This window comes from Poecilia reticulata, linkage group LG14 (assembly GCF_000633615.1).
Source record: "Poecilia reticulata strain Guanapo linkage group LG14, Guppy_female_1.0+MT, whole genome shotgun sequence".
NCBI lineage: Eukaryota > Metazoa > Chordata > Actinopteri > Cyprinodontiformes > Poeciliidae > Poecilia > Poecilia reticulata.
Genome location: NC_024344.1, coordinates 26,683,625 through 26,694,290, shown reverse-complemented (window position 1 = coordinate 26,694,290; position 10,666 = coordinate 26,683,625). Strand labels below are relative to the sequence as shown.

At 39.5% G+C, this 10,666-nt stretch overlaps 2 protein-coding genes across 2 annotated transcripts in view; one reads left to right on the top strand and one right to left on the bottom strand.

Moving 5' to 3' along the window:
- The window catches only part of sim2 (SIM bHLH transcription factor 2), a 16,423-nt gene extending 8,917 nt beyond the window's left edge, over nucleotides 1–7,506 (top strand). Inside the window, exons 4-8 of the mRNA XM_017308535.1 lie at nucleotides 1,355–1,554; nucleotides 1,719–1,825; nucleotides 4,126–4,273; nucleotides 4,370–4,517; nucleotides 5,878–7,506. Of these exons, the coding sequence (XP_017164024.1) occupies nucleotides 1,355–1,554; nucleotides 1,719–1,825; nucleotides 4,126–4,273; nucleotides 4,370–4,517 (603 nt within the window). The 3' untranslated portion in view covers nucleotides 5,878–7,506. The remainder of the gene's footprint in view (nucleotides 1–1,354; nucleotides 1,555–1,718; nucleotides 1,826–4,125; nucleotides 4,274–4,369; nucleotides 4,518–5,877) is intronic.
- A 341-nt stretch (nucleotides 7,507–7,847) lies between these two features.
- hlcs (holocarboxylase synthetase (biotin-(proprionyl-CoA-carboxylase (ATP-hydrolysing)) ligase)) overlaps nucleotides 7,848–10,666 on the bottom strand; it is a 40,984-nt gene continuing 38,165 nt past the window's right edge. The window contains exon 11 of the mRNA XM_008428654.2: nucleotides 7,848–9,492. Coding sequence (XP_008426876.1) covers nucleotides 9,321–9,492 — 172 coding nt within the window. The 3' untranslated portion in view covers nucleotides 7,848–9,320. The remainder of the gene's footprint in view (nucleotides 9,493–10,666) is intronic.

The following is a 10,666-nucleotide window of genomic DNA, read 5'->3' as shown; positions in this document are numbered from 1 at the left end:
AGGTGAAGACCACAGTGGTGCCTGTGGTCATCGGGGCCCTCAGGGCAGTCACCCCCAAACTGGAGCAGTGGCTCAAACAGATCCCAGGAACAACATCAGACATCTCAGTCCAGAAATGTGCAGTTCTAGGCACAGCCAAGATACTGCGCAGAACCCTCAAGCTCCCAGACCTCTGGTAGAGGACCCGAGCTCAGAGGATGAAACAGACCACCCGCGGAGGGTGAGAAGGGACATTTTTTTTTATATATATATATACACACACACCAGAATCTGTTTGTTTGAGTGCTATAGCCCCAGTCTCACTCCAGCTGCTTCATCTGCAAAAAGCAAACATCCTGAAGTTCACCACCATTTCTCACCCTTCTTTTCACTATTACTCCTTTACATTCTGTCCATCTGCAACCATAAAATGATCAGACAGACCTGACAGTATCCAGTTTACTTTTGGAACCCAGTCATGATGGACTTAACTACATAGGGGACACAGAGACTGATATAATAAATGTTAATCCCAGAATGCATAACAATCAAAAGGTAAATATGCTTTTAATTAAATCTACATTTCTGCATTTATTTTTTTTATTTACTATTAACATAAAGTCATCTGAATTGAGAAAAGTTTTCAAAAACTTTTTCATTTGTGTTTGTTATGATGTAAAGCACTTTGAAATGCCTTGCTGCTGAAATGTGCTATACAAATAAAATTTGATTGATTTATCACTATGATGAACAAGCAAAGATTTTGTCCACTGTTCTGAAATAAATTGGCTTTTCAACAATATTAGTGACTTTCTTAAACAGACTTTCAGAGATACTGTGCTACTATTTTGTAAAAATAAATTATCTTTGCACATTTGTACCCCTTTTAAATCTTTTTTCAATTTGTTCTGAAGGTTCATTAAATTACTTCATCTCATCCAAAGAGCCCCACAAGCAATGTGAAATAATTTTCTGTGTCATTGTTAGCAAGGACACAAGATGATAGGTATTTTCTTAAACTACATAAAAAGAAGCACAGACAACATTTATTAGTTTTCAACCAAGCTTTTGCAAAAGGAGAGGACACAGCAAACCACTTCTACAAGCTGTTTGGGGTCTGCTTTACTGCATCTGGTACAGGGTGCTTCGAATCTGTGCAGAGTATGATGAAATTGCAAAACTATCAAGGCATTCTGGAGAGAAATGTACTGTTAATGTCAGAAAGCTAGGTTCCAGTCACAGGTCTAGAAGACCACAATGATCACATTGAAGACCATTGTGGGCTTTTCAGTCATTAAGAGACCTCCAACCACGTTGTCCTAGTGTGTATATATGAAGTGCCATGGGATAGTAGAACTGTCATGCTGTTTTCTAGGTGATCCATTGCAGTGGCTACCTAAAACTCAATCTACACAGGACAGAGATGACACTGTATGAATGCTGTTATCAGATTGTGGGTTTGGTGGGAGTCGGCCATTCCCTGCCCCCCAGTGGGATCACTGAGATCAAACTTCACAGCAACATGTTTATGTTTCGGGCAAACCTGGACTTAAAACTCATCTTTTTGGACATGAGGTAGGAGACACATTTGCTGCTTCCTGAAGAATCTCACCCAGACATGTAAAAATATGTTCTTTATATAGCTGTTTTCAAATATTGGCTGTTGTTAACCACTTCACTGCAGCCCTTTGCTTTTGAGATAAATGTCTAACTTGTGTCCTCTACTGTGCTGGAGCTAGCGTTGCTGAGCTGACAGGCTTTGAACCTCAAGATCTTATTGAGAAAACCCTCTACCACCATGTTCACACATGTGATGTTCTACACCTACGCTATGCACACCATTTATGTGAGTTTTCTAAATCTTTGGGAATATTTTCAGTTGATTTGCAATTAAGTAAGGAAGGTAACACTTTATTTGAAGGGGGTGAATAAGACTGTCATGACACTTTCATAAACATGACATAACACCAGACATGAACATGAATAAGTCTTCATGAATATTTATGACTGTTGTCATAAAGCATCATTCGGTAACTTATGACACTTTTAATACAAAGTTGACATTATTCAAAATGTCTTTGTTATGACAACTTGACATTAACCAAGAAATCATTACTGTTTAAACTTTACCTTTAATAACATAGTTACCTAATTTTTAAAGTGCAATCAGTAATACTTTTATAACAAATTTATATCAGTAATGATTTCTTGTTTAATGTCAAGTTGTCATAACAAAGACATTTTGAATGTCAACTTTGTATTAAAAGTGTTATAATGTACTGAATGAGCTTTATGACAACGGTCATAAATATTCCATCCATCCATCCATTTTCTTCCGCTTATCCGGGGTCGGGTCGCGGGGGCAGCAGCTTCAGAAGGGAGGCCCAGACTTCCCTCTCCCCAGCCACTTCTTCCAGCTCCTCCAGGGGAACCCCAAGGCGTTCCCAAGCCAGCCGAGAGACATAATCCCTCCAGCGTGTCCTGGGTCTTCCCCGAGGCCTCCTCCCGGTGCGACGTGCCCGTAACACCTCACTAGGGAGGCGTCCAGGAGGCATCCTTACCAGATGCCCGAGCCTCAACTGGCTCCTCTCGACGTGGAGGAGCAGCGGCTCTACTCGGAGTCCCTCCCGAATGACCGAGCTTCTCACCCTATCTCTAAGGGAGAGTCCAGCCACCCTGTGGAGGAAACCCATTTCGGCCGCTTGTACCCGTGATCTCGTTCTTTCGGTCATGACCCAAAGCTCATGACCATAGATGAGGATGGGAACGTAGATCGACCGGTAAATCGAGAGCTTCGCTTTTTGGCTCAGCTCTCTCTTCAACACGACGGACCGGTACAACGTCCGCTTCACAGTAGACGCTGCCCCAATCCGCCTGTCGATCTCCCGCTCCCTTCTTCCCTCATTCGTGAACAAGATCCCCTGATACTTAAACTCCTCGACTTGAGGCAGGACGACCCCCTGACCCGGAGAAGGCGCTCTACCCTTTTCCGGCTCAAGACCATGGAATCGGATTTGGAGGCACTGAGCCTCGTCCCGGCCGCTTCAACTCGGCAGCGAACCGCTCCAGTGAGAGCTGCAGATCACGTTCCGATGAAGCCAACAGGACCACATCATCCGCAAAAAGCAGAGATGCGATCCTAAGGTCACCAAAATGGATCCCCTCAACACCTCGGCTGCGCCTAGAAATTCTGTCTATTAAAGTAATGAACAGAATCGGTGACAAAGGGCAGCCTTGGCGGAGTCCAACTCTCACCGGAAACGAGCCCGACTTACTGCCGGTAATGTGGACCAGACTCTGACACCGGTCATACAGGGACCTGACAGCCCGTATCAAAGGGCCCGGTACCCCATACTCCCGGAGTACCCCCCACAGGGCCTCCCGAGGGACACGGTCGAACGCCTTCTCCAAGTCCACAAAACACATGTAGACTGGTTGGGCGAACTCCCATGCACCTTCCAGGACCCCGCTGAGGGTGCAGAGCTGGTCCAGTGTTCCACGACCAGGACGAAAACCACACTGCTCTTCCTGAATTCGAGGTTTGACTATTCGACGGACCCTCCTCTCAGGACCCCTGAATAGACCTTACCAGGGAGGCTTAAGAGTGTGATCCCCCTGTAATTGGAGCACACCCTCATAAATGGGTGTGCTCCAATTTCATAAATATTCATGAAGGCTTATTTATGTTCATGACAGGTGTTATGTTATGTTTATGACAGTGTCATGTCAGTCGTATTCACTCCCCTTCAAATAAAGTGTTACCACATTTTCCTTTACCCCACAGAATGCCTAAGTTTCGCAGTCTTTAAGACAACCTGGTTGTATAGTCTAACTTTTATTTTGAGGTTGTATCTCAGTTTAAAATCCTTTACATTACATATTGTACAAGTGATTGGTATTTTTGAATGTTAAAGTTCAAACCCAGCCACTCAACAGTGATTTTTGAAACTGACTTCTAGGTTTATAGTAACATAACTGTCAGTTTCCACTAGTTTACCAATGATAGTTATCTGAAAACCTGATCCAAGTTGCACCAAAGTGCTGTATTATTAACTAGTTAGTTAACAGAAGTAAAACATGGAAGGTCCACCAGACCCTGAAAGGTTTTATTAATTTTGTCTGAGAATGGTCTTTGTGTTCTTTTAGTACTTATTAAAGGACAAGTGACAACCAAGTATTACCGCATGTTAGTAAAACATGGAGGCTGGGTGTGGGTGCAAAGCTATGCAACCATTGTCCACAACAGCCACTCTTCCAGACCTCACTGCGTGGTTAGTGTGAACTACGTTCTCACGTGAGTTTGTGTCTTAGTGGCTTATCAGATATTCTCCATGAAGAATAAATCATAAGCCAGTTTAAAGCCTGAGCGTCTGTATTTTTTTTCCCACAGAGACACTGAGTGCAAGGAACTACAGTTATCTGAAGACCAAGTTGCCAAGCTTACTTCACAGTTTGTCTTGAGTCAGGACAACCACAAACAGCTGAGAACTAAAGACGTAAAGCAGAGGGCCAAACTCAGATCAGCTCCATACACCTAGGTGGCTTTTCTGCTTTTTTTTCTTTGCTCATTTGTTTTTCTGCCTATTTGTTTTTCAACTTAAGTGACCAGATGAACCTCTTACATTTTTATTTATTTTGTGATTAAATCCTAATAAGATTGTGACTAATTTAAAATAGTGCTTCTAATGTTAAAGATGGTTGTAATTTTTTTTATTATGAGACAAGCCTAGGGAAAAAAACTGGAGTAATGTAGAAAAACAGGATCTTACATTTATATTTATTTTAGCAAGTAGAGAAAAATCTGTTTTTCAACAAACAGGTAACATGTGTATATGTATACTTGTTGAAGAAAAGTGTCACATCAGAGCAACATAGCTAAAGATGAAATTATGAAACAAAACTAAATAATTTGCCAACATGGGTTTGTTGATGTCTAGTAAGAGGTCACTAGGCTCCTCCAGCCAGTTATCTCCAGTGTCTCCCCATGGAAGAGGCACTGGAAGGAGAGATCCAAGAATCTAATTGACACCGTCTACAGAAAGAAAAGATCTGCTTTGACAAATGAAGCAGATCAGGTTTCCTGCAGCCCTAAATACAGTCTGAATGTCCAATATCCCGACAAACACCTACATGTGAATTCCCATTGCTGACTTTCTCATTCAGTTCACTCTTCTCAACTGCCTTATCCACTCATTGGCTCTTTGGGCTTTAAAAGGCCTAGTGAGTATAATACTGAAAACTCTGCAGCCTCCAACAAACACATGTGATGTTCACAGATTTAAAGAATCCTTAGAAGTACTATCCATCCATCCACTTTCTAAACACCCTTGTCCCTTAGTGGGGTCGGGAGGGCTGCTGGTGCCTATCTCCAGTTAACGTTTTGGGCGAGATTATTATACTAATTTTATATACGGGCTTTAAAATCCACACCCACCTTCCAATATATATATATTTTTTGGTATTATCACAAGACAAAACAAGGAAGAAATCATTTAATATAGGCCAAACAGAAACTGACCTTTCTTCAAAGGTCAGTTTGGTATTGGTGTCCAAAATTCAATTCAGTTTATTTATATAGAGTTAAGTTATTGGAGGAAGTTTGATAGACATTGATGGCAATATTTTCCAACTAATTCTTCCTAAATAATAATAATAAAAAACAACATTGCAAAGTTTCACTTAAAGAGGATAACTACACAGCTTTAGAAATATGACTGGAGTTAGTGTCGGTGTCGTCTTCTGTCATTTTTAGATAATCAAGCCTGTTAATGTTTAAGGTTCCTTAAAGAGCACTTACATGCTGCACACATATTGGTGTTAACACATAATTATTTACTAACTCACTGCCTGCATTTTTTAACCTTTCAAATTGTTTTTTTTGTTTTTGTTTTTTTTCAGAACCTGGGCCGTCAGCAGATGTAGGTACTTAGAAGATTATCTCAGTAGTAGATAATCAGCCTGCTCTGTTGTCTGAAGGACAAGTCAAAGGATCATTGCAGACTTCTCTACAGCACGTTTGTCTACCCAGACGTAGACAAACGGTTTTTGTCTACGTCACTGACTCTGTTTATGGAGAAAACAAATAATTTAAGGCTTAGAGTCAAACAGAATAGTGGACTTTGAGATGGTCTGACCCAAAGCTGCTTTTATCTCAGTGTGAAGTTTGATATCAAATAAGCATCCTATTGCATCATTTATACTCTGCCAGTTTCCATGGTGCTGGAGAAAAACTGTTCTGTACAGAAGGAAGTGCTCTACAGCCAGCAATGGAAAGAGAACACATCGGTTCATCTGCTATTATCAGAAATGATCCACCAGGGCAGATGGTCATTTTGTAATTCTTCAGAACAGAACTGTGGAATGCATGTTTACATACATTTAATTTCTTGGGTTTCAAGGAAAATAAAATGCAGGGTCTACATATCTGTCTACGTGTTGATCCAGAATAAATAAATTGTTTTAGTGGGTAGTGAGAATATTTTAGTGTTTAAAGCGGTTCAGCATGTTACTACATCATCTTACTTTAAATAAATTACTACTTTATAATACACTGCAAGTAAAAGGCAATATGAAAATTCACAGAATACAAGCAAAGTACAGAATCTGAAAACAATTACATGACATTTAGTTAAAAGGAGCAAAATATGAATATAAAACTCTAAAAGCTAAGATTGTCATCATATATCTGGCCCGACATACTGCAGGATTCTAGTGGTTGGAAAAAGGAATCAGCTCTGCTAAAATAGTTGAACAGCTGGTTAGCACCGGGATCATGTTCAGGTTTGACTAAGGTTGCAATACAACAAAGTGCTAGGAGTTATAGCGCTAATTACTCAAAAAGTTATTGAGAGCAAAAAGGCTAAGCTTATGTAAATCCAGTGTGAGGAATAACAAACCACAGGTCAAAGTACACCCTGGTGGACTCGCAAAATAGTTCCACAAAAGATGTCGTGTCCCCATCTTTGGGTCAGTTTTTGACATTTCAAAAAAAAAAACACCATGAATAAAACCTCACATTTTATACCTTGCAAACAAGCTACCCGGGTGTGTTGATCCAAAAAAATAAAGTTATCTAATTAAGTTAAAAGAATCTTCACCTATTTTGGATAAGTGTTGTTTTACCAGGCAACTTACATAATACAATGTTCATGCTTGTACGTCAACATATTGAAATAGATCGTTTATGATATTCTCTGGCTGCTGTGTAATAAATATTCACCTAAGTCTTTAAAGGTTTGTGTTCCTTTTGATGTTCAGTGTTCAAAATAAAAGCTTTTGAATAGACTTCAAAAATATGTAGCATACATGTTTTATTGAGATTCAAACACTGTTAAAGACCCAGAAACTATGAAGAACACAGACATATCCGGGCATGGAGGAAAAAATAATATACATGAAGGTTTCATGTTGATTCTGCCATGTCACTGCAATTCTTCAGTGTCTTTAAGTGTAAGAAGGACAATTTATGACTGCAACTAAACTCAAAACTGTAAAAAAACAACAACCCCCCCACACCCCCAAAAAAACCCAAGTAGCATGTTTTGCTATAACTCTAATAATATTCCCCTTTCTTCTGCTGAGCTCTTCCTTTTTATGTAAGCAAAGAGATGACAGTAAATTATGTTCAAAAACTGCTGCCACAACATCCATAGATCTGACTGGGTGAGTGATAAAAGGATTTGCTTTAAATTGGAAGACTGGGTTTTAAGTACGCCATCAGGGGTTGGTGGTCAAAAATAGATCTCCCGTTTTCCCAAATGACTAAAACATCTGGGGTTAAATATCTGATGCTGTTTTCTATTGAGAGTTGTGAAAACTGCTGTTATCAGGTCTAGAAATTATTTGAAAAAAAAATTTAGGACACACAATTATCTGAAAAACCTTTATTCAGCTTTTGGTCATCACAGCACATGCTGCATTATTTATTGTTACTGTGCAACAGTAACAGACGAGACAGTGACCCAGACAATATTTGTATTGTCGGCCAACAAATGACTGGGACCCCAGGTAAACATGTCATTTAATTGTGTTTATTTTGTTCAAAGGGAAAAGCATTTAGAAATAACCATTTTAAAATTCCCACAATAGTGGCATAGTCTTTAAAGATATAAATGTGACATTTTTGTAGGTATTTTTTACTTTTTGTAAGTTGATCCAAATATCTAAAATGTTTTAATGCTTGTATGTCAAAATATTGAAATGGCTGAAAGCAGCCAGAGAATATCAAATTATGATATTCTCTGGCTGCTGTGTAATAAATATTTACCTAAGTCTTTAAAGGTTTGTGTTCCTTTTGATGTTCAGTGTTCAAAATAAAAGAATTTAAATGTTGGTTTAAATTAAAGGTTATTTTTAATTAAAAGTTATTTTTCAGTGTTCAAAATAAAATAAAAGTAATGGATTACTTAATCCATTACTTCATGTTCCCATAACGAGGAAGGGAAGTGCTCACTTTTGTAAAAAAAAAAAAATGGAAAACTCATCATGCACAGATGTGTGCTGATCATCATAGTGCAGGCAGTGACTGTAAGAGAGGAACAACTTATCTGAAGTTCTTTTCTACAGTAAGAGTAATAATAGAGATCAGAACAAGGATTAACAAGGCACCGTAAATAACATTTTCTTTTGCAGGCACCACTTTCTTTCAAAAGTGGTGCCTGCAATTGTGGAGTGCTGTATGAAGCTGCTTGTTCCTGTAAATGTAAGTCAGCATACTTTAAGGAGTAGCAACAGATTTGTGTAAAATACTAGTATTTTAGCAACCATTCACTCCGTTTCATGTCAGGGGATATATGATTGGATCAGACACAGAGATTGTTTTTATTGCATCTTTTACAGGATGCTACATTGCACCAAAAGTGCAATGTAGTTGAGGGCAGAATTTTTACTTCTCACAAAATGACATCCAATTTGATGACCTACCCTCCCCCCAACCTGGAAGTGTTTGTGGTTCTCAAACACTAGGTTGCTCAAAAACCAACTTTTTGGACAATGCTCAGTGTCAGTTGAAGCCAATTTCTTTCTGCAGGTTTCAGCTGATGAAATACAAAAAAAATATATATACACCACCAGTTATCCATAAGAAAGTTCAGGTTATGGTTCAACTATTTTTGGTCACTCATAAAACAAAAACAGTTTACAAAGTAGTCCTTCCAAACAGGAAGCAAATGTAATAAGGTTTAGCAAATTCATTATATAACTGGAGCATATATGGATTTTGTCAGATGTCTAAAAAAAACCTGTTGGCTTTCAAATATTACTCAAACAAACCTTCTCTTTCACACTGAATGATGGTGTTGCTTCAGTGAGTAGAACGTTATTAGGAATAAAAGCAGCTTATCCTAGCGCTGCTTCATGACCACAAGGTTCTTCAACATGTCAAACGAGTTTCCATCAGGCTCCACAGAGACCACTCCTTCCTCTTTACTGCACACTTGCAGAAAGCCGTTGTCATCCAGACCAACCACCTGCGCTTCTGGTCCTTCCTCGCTCCACAGACGGACCTGAGTCCCACTGTGGCCAAAGCAAAGACAGTTTAAACCCAGCATATTCTTATCAGGTTTCAAAATCCTAATCAAACTTTGTCTGAATTTTATGTTTTCAAAGTAATCAGTTTTACTTAAAAATGCAGGATCAATAACATTTCAACACTGATTTATTTCAACAAGAACACAGGAAACATCACTTGATCAACTGTTTTAAGGTGAGTCAATGCAAAAGACACAACCAGTAGATTTCAGAAGTATGACATGGTTTAATACTTATCCTATTAACTGGAACACTGACCAGTTCTATCATATTTGTTCTTTTGTTGCCAACAAATGAGCTACTGCTAATGATCCTGTGTAGAGTGAAGTGGATTTGAATAACTGTTATTGTTTGACAGTTTTGCTTCCAGCACAAACCAGCATAATTCTTTTTTCTTCAGAAAGATTATCTGATTTTTTTTACATACGTCTAGAGTAGCGGTTCTCAACGTGGGCGGTACCGCCCCCCAGGGGGCGTTCAGAGGACGGCAGGGGGCGCTGGCGGACATTTTTACAAAAGGGGGGCGCTGGGATGCTTTTGGGGGGCGTTTGGTCAAAGGTAAACTTTACACCTTAAATCCACACCAATACCAGTTTAGACTTTGAGCAACTTGGTAAAACTGTTTTGTGTAACATTAAACCATGCTTGGCTGCAACTGTATTGATGGCAGCTCTTCTTCTATTCAGTGTTTGTTAGCTTCTGTTAGCTTCTTGGCGCAGCTCCTCTCCTGCTACTGGTAGCTAAAATCTCGCACTGTGTATCCCTCTGAAAAATGAACACACGGGTGATACCACGATAGAGAGCGTTCATTTGATAGCGTTAACACGGTGCTGTAAGTGGTCCGGTATGAAACGGGTGTGATAGAACAACGGTACCACAGCACTTTTTAATTTCAATAATCGGAATACCGAAATTGTTTCCGTTGTTTTAAAAGATTTATGTCAGTCTGCCTTTTCCCCATTGATACATTTCCCGACCGCCCTGCACCGTAGGGAGTTTAAAAAAAAGACGCGCACATTGCGCAAAACTCTGAAACATGAGAAGCGGAACATAAAACGGGGCGACGGACTAGATGTGAATTATGGCATAAAAACAGAGAATCAGATGCTGAACAGTGAAAAATCAACACATGATGTGAAACACATGACGATTAGGCGGC